The 24722-nt window shown below is 51.7% G+C and overlaps 2 protein-coding genes across 2 annotated transcripts in view; both read right to left on the bottom strand.

Moving 5' to 3' along the window:
* Nucleotides 1-5301: 5301 nt before the first annotated feature.
* On the bottom strand, nucleotides 5302-9292 carry NGB (neuroglobin). The gene is made up of 4 exons (XM_007941340.2): nucleotides 9204-9292; nucleotides 7478-7589; nucleotides 6769-6888; nucleotides 5302-5436 (listed from the first exon to the last, which is right to left on the bottom strand). The coding sequence occupies exons 1-4, from the start codon at nucleotides 9290-9292 to the stop codon at nucleotides 5302-5304; spliced, it is 456 nt and encodes a 151-aa protein (XP_007939531.1).
* A 7385-nt stretch (nucleotides 9293-16677) lies between these two features.
* The window catches only part of POMT2 (protein O-mannosyltransferase 2), a 49674-nt gene continuing 41629 nt past the window's right edge, over nucleotides 16678-24722 (bottom strand). Inside the window, 7 exon segments of the mRNA XM_007941409.1 lie at nucleotides 16678-16783; nucleotides 17621-17750; nucleotides 17913-18053; nucleotides 19195-19300; nucleotides 19395-19454; nucleotides 19738-19809; nucleotides 23654-23730. Coding sequence (XP_007939600.1) covers nucleotides 16678-16783; nucleotides 17621-17750; nucleotides 17913-18053; nucleotides 19195-19300; nucleotides 19395-19454; nucleotides 19738-19809; nucleotides 23654-23730 — 692 coding nt within the window.

Genomic DNA, 24722 nt, shown 5'->3' with positions numbered 1-24722 from the left:
GGCGGTCTGGTGGTGCTGTGGTTAAAGCACTGGTTCTACTAACCAAAAGGTCAGTGGTTTGAAGATGAGGCAGTCTGTTTCCATAAAGATTTACAGCCTTGGAAACCCTATGGGCAATTCTACTCTGTCCTAAAGGGTTGCTATAAGTCGGAATTGACTCGCTGGCAATGGGTTTGATTTGATTTTAGTTCAAGAAAATGCTCCAAGCCTTTACAAGGATTTAAAAGCTGCATGTGCAGCAAGTGAAGATGATTGTGATGAAGAATTTGTAGGGAATAGGGGTTGCTTCAAGGACCTCTGGTGGTATAGTGCCTAAGGCGTTTGACTGGTTAAGCAGAAGGCTGGTGGTTCAAACCCACCAGCCACTCTGTGGAAGGAAGACTGGGCAATCTACTTCTATAAAGATTTATGAGTCAGAATTGACTTGATGACAGTGAGTTTGGTTTGGATTTTTTTTAGGGTTGCTTCAAGGAGCTCTGTGGCACAGTACTTAAGGCATTTGCCTGCTAACTAGAAAATTGGTAGTTCAAACTCACCAGCCACTCCACCTCCTCTCCAAGAGGAAGATACCAAAAAAAAAAAAAAAAAACCTCACTGCTGTTGAGTCAGATCCAACTCATAGCGACTCCTCCTTGAGTTTCGGAGGCGGTATCACTATGGAAGTAGATTGCTCAGCCTTCCTTCCGAGGAGTAGCTGGTGGGTTTGAACCGCCAGCCTTCTGGTTAGCAGTCAAGTGTCTTAGGCACTATGCCACCAGAGCTCCTTGGGAGGAAAATGGAGCAACCTATTTCTGTAAAGATTTACCACCAGGTGGGTCACTGTAAGTGGGACTCAACTCAATGGCAATGAGTTTGTTTGTTTGTTTGTTTTTGAGGCATCAGTTCAATTGTTTCAAAATAAGGGTAAATTTACATAACATTAAAGGGCAAGTATGATTGTAAGTCAGATGTTTGTAACTTAGTGACTGCCTATAGAACTGTGTCCCTTAGGGTTTTCCATGGCTGATGTTTCAGTAGATTGCCAGCCCTTTCTTCTGAGTCACCTCTTTACAGTAAATACCAAGCAGAGAGGGGAAAGTTATAAGACATCACAGAGAAGCATGAGCCAAGTCCAAAATACTGGGCACACTGTCAAACAAAGGATCCACTTTCTTCTCCAAATCAATGGCATGGAGGGAAAGGGAAGGGCTGGTACAGAAGGAAAGATACAAGGGGGGCTCTTGCTGCCTCCAGATTTAACAGACAAGCTGCAGCAAAACAGCTTTGTGGCATTTCAATGTGAATTGAGGATTAAGTGTTGTTGAGAGGATACTGTTAATCTTGTAGGTGCAATGATGCCATGGGTTTCTATATGGAAAAAAGTCTGTCAGAAAGGCACAAGGAAACATTTAAGGTGGAAGGACATGAAGTCTTCAATTTGCTTTAAAATTTTCTAGCCACAGGAAGATGGGGAGGTGGAGGAGTGTTGAGTTGCTAACTGTTAATATTGGTGAGGGCTACAGGGAGATTCACTGTATGCACCTCTTGATTTTTGTACATGTTAAATTTTTCCCGTTCATGAAAAGTTGAAAAAGGAAGGAAGGAGTGATCCTCCCTATCAAATGGTGCTGAGCAGAAGAGCAAGATGGGAATTAAGCCAGGCTCCTAAGTTTGTCAAGATGGAACGCACTGGCGCCCTTGACTCTGACACATTGTTGTTGTTGTTGTTATGTGCCGTCAAGTCAGCCCCGACTCATAGCGACCCCTCCTTGGGTTTCTGAGGCAGTATCACTACAGAAGTAGATTGCCTCATATTCCTTCAGAGGAGTGGCTGGTGGGTTTGAACTGCCAGCCTTCTGGTTAGCAGTCAAATGCCTTAGGCAGTATGCTACCAGAGCTCCTTAGGGGTGGGAATAAGAGCATGGTTGGAATAGGGGTCTCAGTCTCTCACAGGAAGTGAGAAAATGGCAACAAAGACAACTCTCTTGAAGAGTTTTGCTGTCAAGGTAAGAACAAAAACAGTGGTGGCTGGAGAGGGAAGGGGTGCTCAGTGAGGGGCTGGGCTTTGAATAAGGTGGGTGATGGGGTGATGTGGGAGAAAGGGAGGATTACAAGGTAGGATCCTTGAACACAAGAGGGGGAAAGAGTATCGTATACACACTCGTGCACACGCATCTGCACACACTTCCATAGGCGTACGCACACGCGATGCATAGCCACAAGCAGAAGCTCTGGCCTCCTACAGAGGTGATACAACCCATGCTTGCAGTGGTCCAAGCTGCGGGTCCGAGGAGGGTGTTCGACTTGAGTGGGCTTCAGACCTAGGCAGGGCCTGGTCACTGAGTCAGAGCCGTGACTAAATCATACAGCACAGGGCCCTCTCTCCCCGGAGCCTGTGGCTCAAGAAAATGCTGTCCCTGCCACGGTGGGAAAAGCACCCCTCAGGTGCTGCAGACGCAGTGTCTGCTGTTGCTTACCTGGCAGGTCTGGCCACCTGAGTTTAACAAATATGAGGGCCCAGCTGGGAGTTAAGCAAGGCCTTGCTGACACCAGCTAGATCTGGTCTTGGCTGAGAAAAGTGAAGCCTGGGGCAAGGGCATCTGGCCCAGACACAGCCCCCCTCCACCATTCACAGCCCAGCTCCAGGGCACGGCACCTGGAAAGCCAGGAGCATGTGGAAGGGTTAACCCCCAAACTAAGCCAAACCCACTGCTGTCAGGTCAATTCCAACTCATGGCGACCCCATGTGTTACAGAGTAGAGCTGCTCTATGGGATTCCCTTGACTAATCTTTATGGAAGCAGGTCAGCAGGCCTTTATTCCCTGGTGCCGCTGAGTGGGTTCTAACCTCCCACCTTTAGGGTAGTGGACTAGTGCGAACGGGTTGTACCACCTAGGAACTGAGTTAACCTTAAGCCTGCTAAAATGATGCCGCCTTTTAATGCTTCTCCCCTTCCCCACTCCCCTCTGCTACATCTCTACTTCACCTCCCGAATCCTCCAACACACACACACTCATGCCCGCTCTTCAGCTCCAATGTGCACCCTACATTAACCCATTTAATTTCTCCATAAAAGGCACACCCAGGGATTGGCACCTGCCCCTCCGATGAGGATCTAAATGGTTTCCTTGGAGACACTACAAGTGGTTAGTGCCTGATACTGCTGTCGGGGCACCTGGCTCATTCCTAATTCCTGAGTTTATCTTGTCCACCAGCCTGTAGGGTCCCAGAACCCTGATCAATGAATGGCTTCAGCTTTGGATTAGTGTGGGTAAAGCTAGCATAGCATGGAAGAGCATGCAGGAGTTTGGGGGGGCCAGGCCTAGAAGGGGCACACAACACTTTCACACATCCTATTGGCTGGAACTCTATCACATGGCCCAACCTAACGGTAAAAAAAAAAAAAAAACAAACCACTGCTGTCAAGTCAATTTTGACTCATAGCAATCCTTGGGTTTCCAAGGTGGTATCTCTATGGAAGTAGATTGCCCAGTCTTCCTTCCAAGGAGCTGGTGGGTTTGAACCTCCAGCCTTCTGGTTAGTAGTCAAATAAATGCTTTAGGCACTATGCCACCAAACTGCAAGGGAGACTAGGAAATGTAGTTCAGCTGTGTGCCCAAGAGGATGTGGAGCTGGGCTGTGACTGCCAGCCAGTTTCTGCTATAGGGCACCAGCTCCATCCCTGTCCCTGGCTTCGGACACTCCCCAGGCCTCTCTCTTCTTCCTCTGACTTTTTTTTTGTGTGAGTGTGTGATTTGGGTGAAAATTTACAGAGCAAATTCACTTCCATACAGCAGTTCACACACACGTGTCTCATGACATTGACCACAATTTCCCACAATGCAACAGCTCCCCTCCCACTCCGTCCTGATAGTTATCTCTTCCCTGTGTCCATCCCTCCGTGCACTCCTGCCCCCTGAGCTGTCTCCCTGTGCATAAACAGCCCTTCTTTCTCCCATGATTGTCTCTCCAAGGAGTGTATCTACCTCAGGTACATGTTCAACTCATATGCCTGTCTTTTGTTGGGCTGGAAGCTACAGGTGTGGCCAACACTCAAGAAACGACCAGTCTTGGAGGGTCAGAGAGGCACACAGACCGGGTTTTATTCCTCATGAGTTTATACAAGCACAACACAGAGCACAGGGAAGAGTGCAGACGGTGCCAGGGAGGGCAGAGGGCATCTCCTGAAGCTTTCTCTTCTAACATCCACCAAGGAGCAGCACCCACCAGGGATAAATACAGGGAGCTATGGGCCGACAACTTGGGCAGAGGAGACAAGACTCTGTCCAGGTGAGAGTGAGGATGGGTGAGAAAAAGCCGCTGAAGTCACTCCTCCTCCTCCCTTGCCCTTTCCCACCCCACCCCTTGCTGGCTAACTGGGCCCCTAACCAATAAAAACTAGTTGCCATCCAGTGGATTCTGCTTCATGACGACCCCATGTGTATCAGAGTAGAACCTTGCTCCACAGGGATTTCAAAGGCTGATTTTTCAGGGTTAAGTCACCAGGCCTTTCTTCTGCGGTGTCCCTGGGTGGACTTGAATCTCTTCATTAGCAGACGAGTGTGTTAACCGACTGCCTGCCTCACCCAGGCACTCCAGTGGTGCCCTCACCGAGCAATGATAAGAGAGCCTCCACCAGCAGTGCTGAATGAGGGACAAACACTGCAGAAGAAAAAGCCTGCTCTGTCAGGGGTCATCTGAGAAGCCCCTGAGACCCAGGTCAGCCTCTCACAGATCCAGATCACCTCCCCATTCTCAGCAGTTCTCCTGATTACCTGCTCCCACGGCCACTGAGTCTACCATTAAGGCTAAAGCTGTTCGTTTTATTTATGAAAACAAATACCCTGGGGTAGAAAAGCAGTAACGGGCATGGACATGCAACACAGGAAGGTGCCAGGAGCTCAGACATCCACCCTTCAACGTGGCCCAGGCTCCCCTGAGAAGGGGTGGACAGACAGAAGAGCCCCATTCTCTCAAAGCCCCATTCCTTCCTTGCCCCATGCCCCCTCTCCCACCAAGACGCTGCTCCTTTTTGTGGTGGGACAGGGGGCACCAGAGGGGTCAGAAGGCAGGCAGGGAAGAGGCTAGTGGCGGTGAGGGAGAACCCAGAAGCCCCTTCCTAAAGGGAAAGCCACCCCCGTCTGTGGTTGGCAGGGGAGGGGGTCTGAGATCCCAGCCCTGCTCCGTTATCTCTCCAGGAGGGCTAAAGGGACTAGCACAGAGATGCAAGGAGGCCTAGGGGAGCCCAGGCTACAAGGGACACGCTGACAGACAGACATGCTGACAGCTGTCAAGATAGGGACCACTGGACAGGACCACCTCTTACTCGCCGTCCCAGCCTCGACTCATGGCCTGTACCACGGCCCCGTAGAGCTGGCTCCAGGCAGCCCGCGTGGCCGGCGTGAAGGCGGGACCCAGGCACTTCTCCAGCATGTAGAGCAGGGACTCACCCACTGTCTGCAGAGGCAAAGGGCAGCTGTCATTCCCAAGGGCTGGTAAGGAACCATTCTCCTCTCCTGCACATGGTCTGTGTGTTCTGAGTAAGAATCTGCCCCTATCCTTGGGTGCCCTACTGTGCGCACCCTCCTTAACACCCTCACAACTACCCGATAAGTGGGGCTGAGGCTATGCCTGGTAACTTCGGTTCAGACACAGTCAAGTCTTGGCCCCCAGGCCTCAGTTTCCTCATCTGCAGGGCAGCCATGGTGGTGGTTAAGAGCCCAGGTTCTGAAGCCAAATGGAGCTAAGCTCAAATTCTGACTGTACTATTTATGAGCTGTGTGTCCTTAAGCAAGTTATTTAACCTCTCTGATCCTCAGTGTTTCATCAGTAAAACAGGACAAACAAAAGTTACAACTCATAGAGTCGTTGGAATGATTAAATGAGATAATCCATAACAACTCTTAGCACAGTGTCTGCATAGGAAAGCTCCAACAATCTAAACAACTCACATTAGCTATTACTGATTATAATCAAATTCCACAAACATTTACTGAATGTCCATTAAGGGCCAAGCACTGTGCTAATGTTAGGGATGGAGAGGAAAACAAGACAAACATGGTCCCTTTCTCAAGGCCAAACAGTAGTTACTTGGCAAGGTGACTGGACTGTGGGAGACAGTCATGTCAGTGGCCCTCAATGAACCACATCTCGTGGGATTTACGCCCTTGAGATGGTCCTTCCACATGGACATTTGTCTCTTTCTTGGGACTTGCTTTGGCCAATGGGACATTAACAAGTTATTCAAACAGACTTGCTAAGTGCTAGCAAACTGGGGCTTGTCCTTTTGGCACATTCCCTCTCGGAACTCAGCTGCCATTCTGGAAGAAGTTCAGCTAGACTACTACTGAGTGGTAAGACGCCACTTGGAGAGAGAACCTGGAGGCCATCTGGGACAGTCCCAGCTGAGCTCCCAGCTGAATGCAGGGCATGACTGACTCCAGCTACACCAGGTGGAACACAAGAACCATCTAGCTGAGCCCAGCTAAGAGAAATCAGAAGTTGTTTTAAGCCAGTACACTTTGGGGTGGTTTGTTACACAAGCGGACGCACTAATGTCAAAGGTTTCTTAATTTTCTGTGAGTCTACGGGAAGTCATTCCAGAAAAGACAAAAATGGAGGCTCAGGGTGCCAGGATCAGGGTCACACAGCAAGTAACACATGCGGGCTCCTGGTCCTGGTCATCTGAGGCGTGGGAGTAGGAGGAGAGAACAGGTGAATAGGGATGGACAGGAAGAGAGTGGAGGCCTCAGGCCGGAAACTGGAGAGGGGAAGAGCCCCTTTACCCACCGAGAAGGAGCTGAGCTTCACCCCCACCACCCGGTGCTTCCTGCCCAGGCCAGCTAGATACTCCTCCAGCGAGGACAGGTCCTCCACGTTGGTCACTGCAGCATCAATCACGAGCATCACCTGCCAAGGCCAAGGTAGCAGTGAAATAGAGACCCAGGGCTCAAGGCCAACGCAACCTCAAGCACTCAGAACTACAGCCCAGACCTGGGGCCCCAACCAGAGAGGCAAGAGAGGTCACCAGAACCTTCAGATTCCCAGGGTCAAAGGTGAAACACACCCTTGCCTGTATACCATAGGAACTCAACACGTGATGGCCAGACTACTAACGTTACACCCATGAAGGAAGCCTCTCTTCTCTTAGGATCTCAGCACATTCAACAAGCCCACTGGACGGTGTTCTCTGCCAGGATAAGGGGCAGTGGAGGCCTGTGAGAGTCCTGAGCCTCTGAGAACACCTTCTTAGGTGGATGGCCCCTAATGGCCAACATCAACACCAGCACCACCTACAGGAACCAGGGAACAAGGCAGCTAAGACCAGCTGGCTGAGCACAGGGTAGAGGAGGCCCAGCCTAACCCAGAGGGGAAGGAGCAGACACTCCTGACAGGGGAGCAGAGAAAGGGCAGTAAGACCAGGCCCCCAGGCAGAAAGCAGAAGTGATTTTCCTCTTCCAAGTCCCTTTTGTCTCCCAGGTGCCCACCTTCCCCTCACCTTACGGATGTGGTCCAGGAACTCTGGGGAAGAGAGGCAGTCCTCCACACTGGAGAACTGGCGGCAGTTGTACTGGAAGAGGGGCAGCAGGTCTGGCTCCAGGTCAAACAGCCTGTGGGAGGAGGCCCAAGAGTCAGCCCCCAAAAGCACAGCCACAAGGAGCCTGGCTGTCCCGCAGTGGGGGCTGGCCGGCGCTTGGCAGTAAACGCTGGTGCATCCACCAATCCGGCCTGTGCCATTTGCCAGCTTTGCCGCTGCCTGCTCCCTTAGGCCAGCCCTGAGGGGTAACCTGGGAAGAGCAATGCCTTACTGGGTCTCTGGCTTATAGTTGCTGAGTGAGATCAAACTGATTCCAACTCCTAGCAATCCAGTGTAAAAACAGAGCAGAACTGCCCCGCAGGGCTTTCCAGGCTGTAATCTTTATGGGGGCAGATTGCAGAGCCCCTGTGTGGGTGTGAATTACCAACCTTGTGACCAGCAGCAGAGTGCTTAACTCTGTGCCACCAGGGCTTCTTCTGGCATAACAAACAGTAGCCCCTCTGTAAATAGTTGAGGGGTTTGGACTGGGACAGGAAGGGAATCTCATAGAAGAAATCTGGAGTTAGATTTTAAGGAAGGGATGCAAACCCTTCTCTCCTCTGCCATCCCCCCTCCAACCCCTTCTCAGCCTCAGACTCTTGGGTCAGAAGCTCCCACAGTTTCCTCACGTCTCCAATTAGTGATGATAATAACAGTATCAAGAACAAACTCCTTACACTGAGCGCTTCACATATGGTTAACTCATGTCTTCCTCACAGTCCTAAACAGTGGACACAACTGTTATTCCCACATTGAAGAGGTGGAAAAAGAAGCCCAGAGAGGTTAAGTAACTTCTCCTAGGTCACACAGTTTGGGAGTGGTGGAGTCCCAGGCAGTGGGACTGGGGTGGGGGGCGGGCGAAGCTCTCAGTCACATTCCAGATGCACTTAGGGGGTCGAGGAGCTCTGTGGGTTTATCCCCCTCTGCCTTGGGGAAATTTTACAAAAGCCTCCTGAGAAGTTCTGGGCTGGGTCAGGGGGCCAGGCTCCTGAAAGCTCAAGGCGAGGAAAGAGCCATGCACTACTCTTGGTGGCTTAGTAGTTGGTGACAGGTCCTCGAGCTGGGGTTGCAGACTGGCCTCCCCTTCGCTGGCTGGGTCTGCACACCCTCAACCCACCCCCTTGGTAGTGAGACTTGGATGGCTGTCACTCTTCCCTGGAGGTTCTCTGGTCCTAGCCTGGTCCTTCCCCAGTTGGGTTTATACTTCCGTTCTTGGCTGAGAGTGAGCACACCTGGGGCCCAGACCCCGTGCGCTGGCATACACCCCCGGGCATACCTTCAGCGCAGGACCCTCCGGGTACGCTACTCTCCCTGTACCCAGAAGCGGTGAGTGCCTTTCAGTCGCCACCCAAGGGACGTGTAGGAGGCGCAGAACTAGGCAGGGGCACAGCCGACCGGGTGTGAAGAGATGCGTTAGCGAGGCCCCCACCCTAGCCCGTAAACCCAGGCAGGAGCTGAGGGTGAGGCGCTGCCCGCAGGGTGCGCCCACCGCCAGAGAAAGCGCACAAGGGGCTGCGCCACCTTCACTGCGCCCCGCTCTCTGGCGCACATCTGGCTGGCGCCTGGCGTCCCTCCTCCGACCCGCCCGGCCGCCTCCAGTCCATCCTGCGAGGTCCAGTCCCCTGCTCAGATGCTCGGACCGCCTCACCTGGCGAACAGCACAGTGCCGTGTTCCAGTGGGCTGCGGTTCACCACCCGCCAGCTCTGCCGGATCAGCTCGGGCTCGGGGTGCTGCATGCTCGCCGGGGACGCGGGGCGCACGGCTGGGACCCTCGGGGCGCGGGCGCCGTCAATGCACGTGCAGCACCATCTCCGCGGCGACTCGGGCCACTCCGCACCCACTACGGCCTCCACAGGGGCCAGCGGCCGCTACTTCCTCGGCCGGAGCGGAGCGAAGACGCACGCAGCCGGCCGTGTGTGGAGGCGCCCCGCCTCGCACGCCCTGCTGGCGCTGCCCGGGACCCCGCTCCGGCCGCTGTGCCCTGCACCTCGCAGCTCCGCCAGCGGCCCCGCCCCGCGCCGCCCGGGCCGGGCGCTTTAAAGCGACCGCGGCCCCCGCCCCCGCCCGTCCATCAAGGCTCGCGCGCTCTCTGCAACCCGCCATGGCGGAGAAAGACCATAGCGTGGGAAATGCCCGGGCCTCGGAGCTGGAGTGAAATCGTTCAGCCTCCCTGGGCTTCAGTTTCTCATCTGCAAACTGATAGCATTAGTACTTACCCAGGGCTGGAAAGAGCCCCAGTGGTGCAATGGTTAAGCGTAGGGCTGCTAACCAAAAGGGCTCAGGCGCTCCCCACACGAGAAAGACGTGCCAGTCTGCTTCCTAAACATTTCCAGCCTTACAACCCAATGCAGACAGTTCTACTGTGTTCTATAGGGTCGCTATAGGTTGGAACGCATTTGATGGCACTAGGCTTTGTCTGAAGTCCTGATGGTCTGTTGAGTTGGACCACCATCCCAAAAACCCCACTTGAACATTGTCTAGGGGTATTTGAGTTTGCTGTCCATCCTTTTCTCCTGTCTTCCGCCCTCACGTTCGGCCAGGGTGCAGCTATGGACCCTACACGTGTGACCAGGCTGAGGCTGGGATGCCCTCTGTGCTAGCTCTGGGTCTGCGGAGGGCACCTAGAGGCCACCAAGGCTCCCAGTCTCGGGACATAGGCAAGACTGCAGCCATTTCCAGGCAGGCCTGGCTTTTCCTGAAACTGTTGAGATCTGTGGGCTCCAGTTCTAACCAAACTCTGGTTGGCCGGGAGGGACTTTAAGGGCAGAAGCTGGGAGCTGGGAGCCCATTTCCTCCGCTGGAAATGGAGGGAATTATGTCTAGTATTCTGCTATTCTATAATCTTTGACTTTTTTAAAAATAGGTGCTCTGGTGGTTCAGTGGTTAAGGCATTTGGCTGCTAAGCAAAAGGCCAGTGGTTTGAACTCACCAGCAGGTCTGCAGGAGAAAGATGAGGCAGTCTGCTTCCGGAAAGATTTACAGCCTTGGAAACCCTATAGGGCAGTTCTCCTGTCTCCTGTAGTGCTGCTATGAGTCAGAATCTAGTTGATGGTAGTGGGTTGTTTTCTTTTTTAAAATAGAAGTACTGCTTCAGGTAATAGGCTCATGCTTGCCATCCAGGTGTCTCCTGTAAGACTTCATCTTTTCTCTTTCAAGCGTGAAAGTTCCTCGGGGCTCAGACCAGTTCCAGTGGCCCAGGTTTGAGGGAGCTGACCCATTCATTATTTTTGAGTCGGAGCCTGTCTCCTGTCAATCTGTGCACTTCTCTCCCTGGGCCTCAGCTTCCTCAGCTGTACAGAAAGGCAGTTGAATAACATGGTCTCTTAGGGGCCTTCTAGAATCAATCTCTTTTGGTTTCAGGAATACGAAGTGAGTGTTCTTGGACGATGGGTTATGAACAGGTTATATGGCTCCATGACTTCAAGGCTGAACCTTATTCTGGCCCTGAACAGGACTGACAACCTCAGAACTCTTCTTTCCTGCTTCCAGCCAGGCACAGTGAAAACATCTCACTGTTGTCCCTCTCCCAAGGGCTCTGAAGTTTAGGGAGGGCCCTATTCCTATCTTCCCATCTCCCCACATGTCTTGCGGGGGGGGGGGTATGTGCTCTGAGGTGGGCAGGACAGCAAGGCTCTAAACAGCCTGGCAAGGGCCTGTGTCCTGGAGTCTAAGAGACCCCCAAGCAGGAGCACAGAGGGATGGGGACTGTGGGAGAAGCCCAGTGTACTTGGGGACTATTCCACATGGGTATCCTGTGGTCCTGCAGCCAGGTACCACCCAGGTTACAGAGGAGGCCACCATGTCCCTGGTACCCTTTACCTTTCAGTGACCAGATGTCCAGGGCTCTTTGCAAGTCACCTAACTTAAGGCCTCCCATTCCACTTAGCTTATTCTTCTTGACAACAGTCTGGGCACCCATCTTACCTCCTTTCTCCTTTGGACAGGGGTAAGTTAATGGGAGTTAATGCCTTTGCTAGTGACAGAACCAGTGCTCAAACCCTTGGCCTTGTTCTTTGCCCTTCCAGGGCCAGGAGACAGGATAGTAGGAGAGGACTGGGCACACTCTAATCTCTGTCTCCCTTGACAAAAAGGCCAGAGAGTTTGGCTGGGCCTAAGCCACTAAGGTCAGATAACCAAAAGATTGGTAGTTAGTTCAAACTCCCAGTCTGCTCCACAGAAGAAAGACGAGGCAGTTTGCTTCTGTAAAGATTTACAGCCTTGGGAACCCAATGGGGGTTGCTGTGAGTTGGAATTAACTCAATGGCATTGAGTTTGGTTTGGTGAAGCAGCCAGGGTGGTGTATTCCAACAAGTAGCCCAAGGGTCTGAATCCACATTTGAGGGGCTGGGGGAAAGTCAGGAGCTCTGCTCCCTGCCTGGCATCTGGGTGGGACTTGGGCAGGAGGTTATAATCTAGGAGAAAGCTCAAGTTCTATCCAGCATTGGAGCTGCTATGGAGATTGAATTTATCATTAATAATAACAACTCCATCTTGGAGGAAGTGCTGCCAGAATTCTCCTTAGAAGCAAGAATGGCTAGACTTCAATCTCACCTACCTTGGTCATGTTGTCAGAAGGGACAAGTCTCTGAGGAAGGATATCATGCTTGGTAGAGGGCTGGTGAAAAAGGGAGACTCTCAACAAGATGAATTGACACAGTGGCTGCAATGATGGGTGAAGCACAGCAATGACTGTGAGGCTGTCACTGGACCAGGCAGTGTTTTGTTCTGTTGTACGTGGGGTTGCTATGAGTCGGAGCCAACTCGATGGCACTTTCAATGACAACAACAATGAAGAGCTAACATCTGTTGAGCATTCATGGGCCAGACACTTGCCAGGCCCTTTATATCTAACTCTTTTCATCCTCCTGACTATGAAGTAGGTGCTACTTACTCCTATTTTACAAATGAAGAAATAGAGGCAAAGAGTTTAAGTAACTATCCCAGTGCCACACAGCTAATAACTGATGGAGCTAGGATTCTACCTCAGGTCTGAGTCGCTGGCCCGTGGCCCCAGGCTCCATGTTCCACGGCCTCCTTCGCTCACATGGACTGTGATCAAGAGCTGTGTCCATAGTTCAGACCATCAAGGGTGAGGTGTGGGTCAGTGGTGTGCTGGAACCAGCTTCGATGGCTGTGAGAACCCATTGTCTGCTTCTCTTTCCTACTCCTCAATGAGTGACATCACTCGATGGTAGTATGAAATAGGTCATGGTGGGAGTCTTTACACCTTGGGAATTGGCAAATGCTACAAATTTGGGCTTTTCTTCTCCTGGAAAACCTGTTGTTAAACATCTTCCGGGACAGCACCTGGGAGAACCAGGGAAAACTGGGCCCTGGATGAGCTGCTGCATTAAAGTAGATTATATAAACGAACTTGCCGAATCTAGGGAGCTCCAGGTGGAGAGCTCAGACCTTCTCCCCAGAGGACCCAGGGCTGCTGGGTTATTCTGGGAAAGAATTTCTAGTCCCAGCACCAGGCAGGAGAAGCAGAAAAAGCTCCACTTGGAGTTGATCCCTGGCTGTACTGAGCCTTTAGGCAAGTGATTTAATCTCTCACAGGTAAAATGGAGACAAATACATCACTGACTCACTGGTCCTGTATGAGGATTAAATGTCACAGATGTGTTGAGAGCTTGTAAACTGAGCAGCACCATTCAAAGGAGTGCATATGGTCCTTTTCTAACCTGTCTGTCCTTGGCATTTCCCATCTCCTGAGGATCTGAATGACTGCTCCCCAACCAGATACCCTTAGTTTTAAGTGGGTGGCCAGCCAGGAGACGGGGATTCCACAGCACAGCACTGCTCTCCACCTTTCTGTCTAGCACTCCAGTCAGCCCCCTGCTCCTGCAGGCCCTTGGCATCAGTCCTGGTAACAGAGGACCCTTGTCAGGGCAGGGGCTCTAGTAAGCAGAATGACAAGTTGCTACAACACTGGGCCGGCCACTCAGCTCAGAGCTGGAGAGCTCTGTTAATCTCTTGTTCCTTTCCATATTCTGGGGGGAAGTTAAAAAATAATATTCCGTCTTATTCTGGAATAAAGGAGCCCTAGTTGTGCAGTGGTTAAAGCACCTTGCTGTGAATGAACAGGACAGCAGTTCAAACCTACCAGCTGCTCTGTGGGATAAAGATGTGGCAGTCAGCTTCCATAAAGATTTACAACCTTGGAAACCCTATGAGGCAGTTCTACTCTGTCCTATAGGGTCGCTATGAGTCGGAATTGACCTGACGGCTTGGGTTTGATTAGGTTTATTTTGGAATAAGTTTAAATAAATTGAAATAACTGACATTGCTTCAGTAACCATGTATGTAGGAAAGCCCAAATGTCCCCTAGGTGACCAGGCTCCCCAGCCCAGGATCTCTGCTGGCATTAGAACATCCTCAGACATGAGCCACAATGGAATGGGTCTTACACTCAAAACAGTCTTCTCTTCTTAGGAAAGTTCTTCTAGTAGCCAAAGGGCAGGTCAGAGTCAATTAAGTACAATAAGAACATGGCATTCAAAACAAGAGCCACTTAGTACAAAACTAAATGGCCTCTAATCATCTCTGGAAACTTTTTTTATTTTTAAATAAAGCATGGCTCAAGAAACTCATTAGAGGTTGGGCTGATGACATTGTCATCTTCATCCACCTGCAAGTTTGTCTGGCACGTCACATTTCTGATTCCTGGGGGCTGGAGCCCAAATTCAGAGCAGTACCCTGACAGCCCCTCTTCCTAGCAATAGAACGTGAGAGCTTGAAGCTACATGAATCCAGTGGCCCTGTCCCCAGAGAAATGATGCCAACCTGGGCATGGAGGAACAGGAGGGAGTTGGCAAGGCATTCTCCTCCCATCCTTGGAAAGCAGTGGAGAAAACAGGGAACCCTTTGTCCCCAGTTATTGGGGAAGTGGGGGAGGGGCAGAAAACTGCTGTGTTCTCTCTGACTCATCATCTCAGAGGAGCTGCCCCCTGCCAACAATTCCTATTGCAAAGGCAGGCAGGCACCAGGGAACATCAGCACCCTCTGGATGGCACTGTGGACCACCTCTTTTGCTAAGAGCCAAGGACAGTTTCCTCCAGCAGAGCCCACCCCGATGGCTGCCCCCACCCAGTCAGAAGAAATCGACTCTACCTGTGGAGGGCAGGGGAAGGCAGGGGAAGGGTGGGAGTTGAGCAGTTTCTCCATCCCAGCTCGCCTTCCCTCCCACAAATGCAATTAAGCAAGCAGCCCAGACTCAGCACACAGGCAGGGCTTCCTGCTGGGGGAAGTCACAAGGGCCATAGCCCTGGAAGAGGGAGGTCACCAGGCCCCAGATCTAATTAACCAGACTGCTTTGCTTTGGACGCTGCTGCATTTCCTCTATTAACATTAATGACAGTTGGTTTGAACTCCAAGCCTGGCCCAGAAGCTTCCCTCCCCACCACCCAGTAGGTAGCACAGCCTGTCCCTGGGACCAATTTCCAGTCTCCGTGGCAACCGCCTCCCGAAGATGCTCTAAAGAGCTCTGACCTTGTCAGGGCTGGTGGGGACTACAAGGGAGGGAAGATGCAGCATGGCAGGGATTCATCTATAAGCCCTGCAGCACCACAGGCCTGAGATAAAATACTGTCATTTGCCAGGAGGAGGGAGGCAGGCTGAAGAGCTGGCTGGGGCTGGTTTGGTTTTGACCTGAGGGTTTTCTTAATCTTTTTCATTTGGGTGGGAAGTAGAAGAAACAGCTCTGCACTTCTTGCTTGGGTGTCACCCTGGTAAAGAGGAGCAGTTGTGATGTACTTCTAAGTGCTTTGGAGGAAAGGAGGCACTCTCGTGGCACAGTGGTTAAAGCATTCGGCTGTTAACCAAAAGGTCGTTGGTTCAAACTCACCAGCTACTCTGTGGGAGAAAGATGAGGCAGTCTACTTCTGTAAAGATTTACAACCTTGCAAACCCTATAAGGCAGTGCTCTGCCCTATAGGGTCACTAGGGGTCAGAATCCACTCAGTGGCAGTGGGTTTGGTTTGCTTTTGGGGGAAAGGGAGGGGTGAAATAGTGCCACATAGAAGGGAAAAGGCCAATGGAGTGAAAGGGCAGGGGTTGTCAGCAGAGGACACCCAGCAAGTGATAGGCCTGAGTACCCCTGCCCCAGGGCCCTGCTTGGGCCCATTCCAGCACCATACAGACTCCCTGCTCTGCCTCCCTTTTGCCTGCCTCACTGCTCAGCAACGGTCCCCAAGGGCTCTCTTGGCATCAGGTGGCTGTATCTGTCCTGGTTCTCGGAGCCAGGCCTGACGCAGAGGGAAATGGACAGGCAGAGGAGCAGCCTCTGGCCCGCAGGCCCGCAGACACAGCACAGCCACACTTAGGATGCTGGTCCCCTGCCACCTGAGGGACTCAGATGTTATCCCCAGAGAGCAAGGAGCCAGGCTGAGGGGCTCAGTCCTCTGCACACAGTCCCAGGCAGGAAGTCTGGCCACCAGCTGCCACAGAAGAGATGTCCCAACAACAGCAGCCATGCAGGGAAGCAGCTGGGAGACTGGGCTCGGAGGCTCAGGGTAGCATGCCCTCCAGCTCAGCCGTATCATTTGTCTACGGGAAGGAGGCAGTGCAGCACTGATGGTCCGTCTGCTCTGCCCCTGCTAACATCCCAAGGTGGGGGGCTGTACTCTTGACCATTGGGCCATCTCACAGGTCAGAGAACCTTTAAGGATCTTACTTACAAACCCAAACCAAACCAAAGCCAGTGTGAAGAAATATATATATATATATATATGACTGTAGCCCTGGACTGTTTGTTAGGGTTTATGACATTCAGTTGTCCACAGTCACGTGGTCTACCTTCCACAGGCATATGGACACATGTACCTCCCACACACACACACTCCCACACACTCCCACCCATCTTGCACACTCATTCTCATGTTGCACACTCAGGGAACTGAGAGGCTGGCCTCGGTTGTGGAGCCCCCACACTTCTGTGGCAGGACCATAGCCAGAGCTGTGGTTCTAGGTTGGTCACTCCTGGAGCTTGGTCCTGGCAGGCAGCAGAATCCCTCGGGCTCCTTGGGCAGCTTCCTCCACTGCCAGGAGGCTCAGGGACTGGCTCCACAGCTGGCTGTCTCTGGGAAGTTCCTGGACCCGGGGTAGAGTCCTTGCCGTAGTCTCAGAAGTCCCAAGACTCCAGCCACCTTAGTCCTGCCATTGGACTGAGGGGGTTCTGGGCTAGGGGACCAACCATTCCATAAGCCAGAGGGTGGAAGAGGTAGAAGCTGTGAGAGAGAATTCAGAGGGAAGCCGTTGGCATCCCAGGGCCTCAGCCGAGGCAGAGGACTTTCAGAATTTGTAATTCAGCCCTGCCTGCTGGAGCTCATCAGACCTCACCATATAGAACGCATTCCCCTCCATTCCCACTCAGTCTGAGTTTGCCTTCTGGGCACACTGTAGTCAGAACCTAGATGCCAGCTTATGGCAATAAAGCTCTTGCCCAAGAGGATCAGGAAAACACAGCAGTCCAGGGTCTGGTCATGGGTTGTTTGGCCCTGAGTGTTTGTTGAAATGTGGTGTGAACCCTCTGAGCCGAGCCACACTCAGGTCATAGCCCATGTGTTCCTGCCTTTCTGTCCCTACCTAGTCCCTAAAGGGACACGAGTCTGTGGCCCCTGATACTCAGTGACTCTTAACAAGAGGGTCTGTGAGGCCAGCCAGCAGGAGGGGAAGGAGGGGGGCCTTCCAGCGATTCTGAGCCGACCACACCCCCGCTCCCATTCTGCCCACTCTTTCCGTCGTTTCACTCAGAGCTATGCCAGTAGGCAGCCACTGTGACTAAAGATGGGTACCTTCCAGGTGAGCTGGGGCAGCACAAAAGCTGGGAACCACTGGCAGAAGGTAAGAGCCCAGAGTCAGCCCCGTGTTTCCTAGATCTGGCTGCACATGAGGGTCACCTGGGGAGCTTTCACAACCGTGGGCTCCACCTGAGCCCAGCTAAACAGTATCTCAGGGGAGGGAGCCTAGGCACTGATGTGTTTTAAGGGGACCCGAGGTGATTCTAAAACGCATCCAGGGCCAATGCACCATTGAGTCCCTGGGCATCGGGAGGCACTGCTCACCTGTAGGCAGTTCCCAGGAGCAGGCTCAGGATTCCTCCTACATGGATGCCCTTGGCCAGGGAGCAGGAAGCCAGGTGCCAGGCACAGAGCCGCCAGGCACAGAGCCGCAGGAGTGTGTCCCATAGAATCCCTAGTGAAGAGACGGGAAAGCCTACCAGTTTGTCAGAGAACAACTCTGGGGATGCACCCAAGTCAGGGAGACAGAGAGACTCACTCTCAGGCCTGCGGTTCCACGGTAGTCTCTTCCTCCCACCCCAATATCTGTCACTCAAAGCCAGGTGGCAGCACTGACCTGTCAACATGCTGGAAAAGAGCATGGCTGGGAAGTAGTGGTGGAAGTAGAGGATCCGGCCCATCAGAAAGAACGGGAAGTAATGGAGCATCCAGCCAAGCAGGGCCTGACCACCTCCTTGAAGCAGGACCTGGGACAGCCCTGGAGCCCAAGCAGCAGCCCAGTCAGAGGCCAGTCCTAGGCTCTAGGCCAGCTCTGCCCCTTCCTTGCTGTGTGTCCCTGAGTGAGTCCTGTCCCCGCTTTGGGTCTCCCTTCCCTCATCTGGCCCAACATGAGCAACTCTACAGCAGAGCTAGGGCTGCTGGATCTCAAGGGCCCTAGTCAAGAGCCAGTTGGTGAGGTCTCAGCACCAATGACAGAGGCGCCCAACCCAGCAGGTGGCAGCCGGGCCTCTACAGAAACAACAATCCTACACACCCTGCCAGACAGCTTGTCTCACCACATCTACGCCCTACTTCTTTGCTGCCACACAGACCTCTGCAGTGGCAGATGGGTGGAGGTAGGGGCAGAGATACAGAGGTGAGGGAGGAGGGGCTGTTCAGACAGGGAGCTGCGGACCCAAAAAGAGGGAGTGAGTTCTCAGATGCTGTGGTCCATGGCATAGCCACTGAAGCTACCAGGAGCAACACAGGATGGGAACCTAGCACTCTGGGGCTCCTCTTGGCCCACTAGATCACAGGGCCACGGGACAAGAAAAGATAGGAAGCTATGTCCATAGCATAGCTGTTAAAAGGGAAGGCTCTGATGTCCGACTGCTTGGATCCAAACCTCAGCTCTGTTGCCAGCTGTACATCTTAGAACAAGTTCCTTAGCCTCTTTGGGCTTCATTTCCTAATGCATAAAACTGGGGTAATAATATCCTACACTACAGAGTTGTTAAGGAGCTCTTGTGGCATAGTGCCTAAGGTATTTGACTGCTAACCAGAAGGTTGGTGGTTTAAACCCACCAGCCACTCCACGGAAGGAAGACTGGGCAATCTACTTCCATAAAGATTGACCACCTCAGAAACCCAAAGGGGGTCACTATGAGTCAGAATTGACTTGATGGCAGAGAGTTTGGTTTTTTTCTTATTTTGGTTATAGGGTTATTGGGAAGATGCAAAATGTTTAACATGCACTTGGGTATTTGTTGACTGTTCACTTTGAAAAGCAAAGGAGAAGGGAGTTGGGGGCAGTGAAGGCACAGAACGCCCCTCCTCAGGCTGGCCGGCCGGCCCACCCCCAGGAGCACAGGCATCCTGCCAGCTGACAGCTCAGGGGAGGGAAGGCCCAGGGAGCTGACCTGCCACCTCTGCTGGCAGGTGGGCCCCTCTTTGCAGGGCCACAGCAGTGAAGCTCCCTGAGAGGAGGTACAGGGCAATGCTCAACAGGTTCAGCCACCAAACCACCTGCATGGGAACGAGAGCAGGAGGGTGAGCGGACAGCAGCAGCTCTCACTGGGCAGACGCTCGAGGGCCCAGACCCACTGTACAGGGTGCTCACCGGGTTGCCAAGCAGATAGACTCGGAAGTCTGTGTCATTGGTCCCTGAGAAGCGCAGGCCCTGGGGGCAGAGAACACGCTGCTGATCCAGGGCCTCGCTCACGCCTGGGTATTCCTCCAAAGGAAGGGGGCCCTTGCAGATAGGGAGGCTGGGGCGGAGGCTCAGGAAAGTACGTGTTCCACATGAGCTCTCTAGGAAGGCGGGGTCAGAACCAGAAGACAGAGCCAACCCATCCCACCGTCACCTGCCCTCCCCAGAACATCAGCCCCCACCCTTTCCCCCAAATCTCAATGGTTTCCTTTGTGTCTCCATTTCCTGGAGGAGCTCTAGTCTCAGGCCCTACCTGGTAGTTGATAGGCCAGTGCCAGGGTTTGGATGAGAAGTCATTATCCTTGGGTTTGAGGCCATTGTTCCCCTGCAGGATGGTGGCAGAAAAAAAAAGTCAAGACAGAGACCTACAGGACTGACAGACATGGGAGGCCATTTTCCTCCCTCTGTGGCTTATTGTCAGCCTGCCCGCCTGCCTGCAACAATGGCCTTACTTCCCCCAAACACCAGGCCTCTGCCTCCCAACAGAGATAGTGCATTCTAAGACGGGCCCTACTAAGCCTGAGTTAAAGAAGACAAGGGGAATGAGGGGTGTGGTAGTTCAGTTTGTGTGTCAACTCGGCTGGGCCTGGTTGAGTGGCTGGGCAGCTGGATGTAGTATTCCCCATGATGAGACTGGCAATCAACTCCATGGTAGAATCTACTGTGAGCAGCTGAGTAGCTGCCTTAGGGATGTGGTCTACTTCCTGTATATAAGAGACAGCTTTGGGAATGGTCTTTAGCTTATGGCACGCTTGAACCCTACATGTAAGCATGTCGTTGTTCAGCAGCCTGCCATGTTCTGCCAACCTTGGGACTTTCAGTGGATTTGAATTAATGGCCTGCTGGGTGGTTTGGTAGCATTGGGACTGTACCTGTTTACTTGTCAACCTTGGGCTTGTCAGTCTCAGCAGCCAGCAGCTAAGTGAAGAAAACCCTCTAGCTTCAGTGGGCTGTGAGCAGGAGGCAGAGCTGAAGCCCAAGGCTGAGGAGTATTCACCTAGCTCCTAGAGCCTAGCACTTTGAACTCAGACTAAAAGCCTCCAAATTGTAAGAATAAACTCCCATTTGTTAAAGCCATCCCATTTGTGGTATATTCTTGTCAGAGCGGTTCTAGGTAACCAGAACAAGGGGCCTAAAATATGGACATAAAATATGCACGCATTCAAGGCCAAGCATAAGGCATCAAGAAGTGGGGTGAGCAGGGTGTGGGAGGCCAATTCAAGCAGAAACCTGGAGACTCCGAAGAGTGCCTGGGCCTGGAGAACAGAACTTCAGGCCAGTGTTTCTCAACATTCGTTTTTTTCATTCCTGCCCCTCTCCACTCCCAGGAGCCTTTTTAGACATGTTTCCCCCCTAAACCTCCCCATAAAATTTTAATACCAAGCTGCACTATAAATCTGTTTATGTACTGTGTGTAGACCTGTGCTTTATGCATAAACATGGTAAGTTTTTTTTTGCCCTCCAAGAACAAATCCTCACCCCCAGGGACGCTACCTTGCCTGCTGAGGATGCACACTTAGGCCCCAAAGACCCAGACATGGCCATCTTGTCAGTTGCCTGTCTCTACAAGGGAAAACCAGGTCTTTGCTAGAATAAGAAGGAACAGGCTCAGGGTCCTGGACATGAACCCCAGGCCTGGTCTCAGCCTCATCATCAGGACACCCTGCGAAAGCACTTCCCTGGAAGGGCAGCGAGTGCTGCAAGGGAGGAGAAGGTTTCTCCATCTGGTGCTGACAATGCTACAGCTGGAGAAGTCTTTGTTGTGGGGCTGTCCTGTGCAGAGTGGGATGTTCAGCATCCCTGGCCTCACTAGTGCCAGTAGCACTCTCCCCACCCCAGTTATGACAGCCAAAAATTTCTCCAAACATTGCCAAATGTCCCCTGGAAGGCAAAATTGGCCTAGGTTGAGAACCAAGAGAAACCCAGAAGGGCTGGTTAAGTGAACTGCTACCCAGGGCCTTACTAATTCAACTCTCTGAGGGGATGGGAATAGTTGGCAGGTGTCCCTATGATGCTGGATTGCTCCTTCAGAGTCAAAGTGCCATGGAAGTGTCAGACCCCAGGGAGCTAGGTGCACAGCCCCTGAACTACCTGAAGGGCCTCAGAGGGAGGAAGGCTGCTGAGGACATCGATTCCTTCAGCCAGTACAGCTCAGACCCAAACTCAGGGACTCCAGTCAGAGCTGTAACAAGCCAAGGGTCCTACTCACTACAGCAAACTGAGAAATCTAGCTTCTTTACTGAACCAAGAGTAGAAGAAGGAAGCATCCTATACTAAAATCTAGAGCAAGCACCTTCCAGTTGACCTCAGCTAACGTCACAGGCAAGGGAGCCCTTCTCTACCCACCCAAGCCATAGGCCCTCCACTCACTTGGCGCTTTCTGTCATTTGGACCCACTTTTGAACTCTTTCCCTCCTTGACTCCACATTGTTTAAATTAAAAGTCCCTACATCCCTTCACTGACCCTACCTCTTAGATAATGAAAGAAGAAATGAAACTCTTTAGACTTGATCTTAAAATTCTACCCAGATCTAGAATGCTATTATGACTGACAGGTAGATGTGCAGAAGAGCTGTGTCATCAGGCCATGGTGACAGCTACAAGCGGAGAGGCAGACAAGAAGTGACCCAGAGACTGCTTAGTGTCAATCTGTCACCTCTCAATGTGTAGAAATGACAGAATCTGAATTTTTTATTTAATCTGGTGAAACAAGTCAACTCTGTTTACTGAGTACTTACATAACCACTTTTAGGAAAGCCCACTGCACAATGAATGGCTCAGCAGGGAGGAAGAATGCCGACCACACCGCCCTACAGCTCGGGCGGTGTCAGGATAATCCTGCTTGAGATCCAGTGGTTCTTAAACACCTTTCCTACCAAACACTAAGTTTCCAGAAGTCAGTGAAGGGGTTTCTCCCAAACATCAAAACTGTGGTGCTTTTCCCAACTCACAGCTAATGAATTTAGCCAATGGATAGAGTTTTCTAAATTTAGAATTTTTCTTTTCTAATTGTTCTTAAATCTTTGATGCTTTGACAGCTTGTCAGCTACTGAGCAGTAACAGATGACAGAAAGATAGAGAGAATACAAACAATGAGTCAGAAAAACTTAAAAGGCTCACCCATGCCCTCTCAATAGTTTGTTTTCTCTCTGGGAACATGAGGGGCCTCAAAGTTGGGATTTTACACTGCATGTGAGAGAGACAAGGCACTCTGGTGGCACAGTGCCTAAGGCATCTGACTGCTAACCAGAAAGTTGGTGGTTCAAACCCACCAGCCACTCCATGGAAGGAAGATGGGGCAATCTACTTCAGTAAAGATTTACCACGTCGGAAACCCAATGGAGGTCACTAGGAGTCGGAATTGACTCAGTGGCAGTGAGAATGTTTTCTTTTTTATAAGAGATACACTTAGATTTGTTGTTGTTGTAGTTGTTTCCCATTGAGTCTATTCCAGCTCATGACCTCATAGGACAGAGTAGACCTACCCCGTAGGGTTTCCAAGACTGTAATCTTTGTGGGCGGAGACTGCCAGGTCTTTTCTCCTGCGGAGCCACTGGTGAGTTTGAACCTTTTGGTTAGCAGCCGAGGGCTTAATGATTGCAATACCAAGGCTCCTTAGATTAGCTACTAATAAAATTGATCCTAATTTCATATGCTAGAATGAAGTATCAGTGTTTCTTGGTATTTAACCAAGAGCACTATGATTTTCAGGGACTTGGCTACCTGAACAAATAGAAAACTTACTTAGAGACAGAGGAGTGTAGTGGTAACTAGCAGTGACTCTGAAAGTCTGTCACCCTGGCTTAGAAGCCTGGATCCACCTCTCACACTTAGGTGGGCCGCAGTTCCCTCATCTGTAAACTGGGGATAATCGTCATCTTCATAGGGTTGTCATAAGCATTACATGAGTCAATCTATGTAGTGCCTAGAGCATGCCTGTTACGTAACAGCAATGGGCATTTTCATTGGTATCACCGCCATTACCATCATCATCATTCTGTGATAAGGGAAATGCTTTGGAGATCAAGTACACCAGCAAATGAAGACATTTTCAAAGCTCTCCACAAGGGGGCAGAGTCCACACCACACCTCCAGATTTGTGAGCCAAATTTACAGACACCCAAGAGCCCTTCGAGAAGTCCTGCTACGTGGGAATGGCCACTCTGTACCTGTAGCATGACCATGTGGGACTCCACCAAGATCTCAGCAAAACCAGGCTTCAGCACGTCCAGACTGATGTTTGGCACTGGGAAAAGAAATGGCAGGCTTTGTCACCCTTACTTGCCTCCCAGTCTGTGTGCTCCTGATATCCACATCCCCACCTGCCTCACAGTCTGTGTGCTCCTGATATCCACAGCCCCACCTGAGTCCCAGGCCAGACTTCTTGACTAGTTGACTAACAGTAGGTAAGAGTGTTGGGGAGATGGATAAAAGTTTGGCCTAATCCTTGGTCGCTTATTTTGTTTGTATGAAGCACTCATCAGACATTCTGAGAAACACAGAAGGAAGAGAGGACAAAGCCTCCCAGCTGGGTGCTCCGATGGCTCTCAGCACTGTCACCCTTCACTGTGACAGTGGCTCAAATGCTGCTCTCTCTCCCGTTAGGCCAGACGTCTGTGAGGGTAGGGACCGAGTCTATCTCATTCAACAATACCTCCCCAGGGCCCTGAATGGTTCCTGGCACACTCAACAGAGAGTTGTTTAATGAGTTAGTCATTAGTTGGTTTGGCTAGATTAGGTGGTAAGAAGAACAAAGTAGGAAGCATGGTAACAAGGAGAAAGTAAGCATAAGGAAGGGTTAGCTTAGGAAGATAGATGATGGATCCAAAGAATGACTGAGCTGAAAATGCCACTGAAATGGAAATGGCAGAGAGGAGGTGGGCATACAGATGTAGGGGTCAGATCAGGGCTGTGGGCATCACTTTCTGTAAAAGTGTTGGCTGGAGGTGGGGAGAGATGAAGCTCTACCTAGGGGCATAAAGGGGAACACCGGCCTGCTCCACGCCTTGTGGCTGGGGGTGGGAGTGTGGCTGGGGTACCCATGGTGGAGGGGATAGAATAGCCCAGAGGGAAACAAGACAGACAGCACTGCATTCAGGCAGCAAGGAGAAGAGGCCAGGAAAATGAAGAGACAGCTAGCCCTGGCCCCGAGTAAGGTCCTGGGTTACTTTAGGTTAAAAAGTTCATGGAGAAAGTGTATGGGAATAAAAAGGAGCTAGCTACAGACAACCCATATGA

This window comes from Orycteropus afer, unplaced genomic scaffold (assembly GCF_000298275.1).
Source record: "Orycteropus afer afer isolate SDZICR_OR568_19922 unplaced genomic scaffold, OryAfe1.0 scaffold00079, whole genome shotgun sequence".
NCBI lineage: Eukaryota > Metazoa > Chordata > Mammalia > Tubulidentata > Orycteropodidae > Orycteropus > Orycteropus afer.
This window is presented reverse-complemented; position numbering and strand designations above follow the sequence as displayed.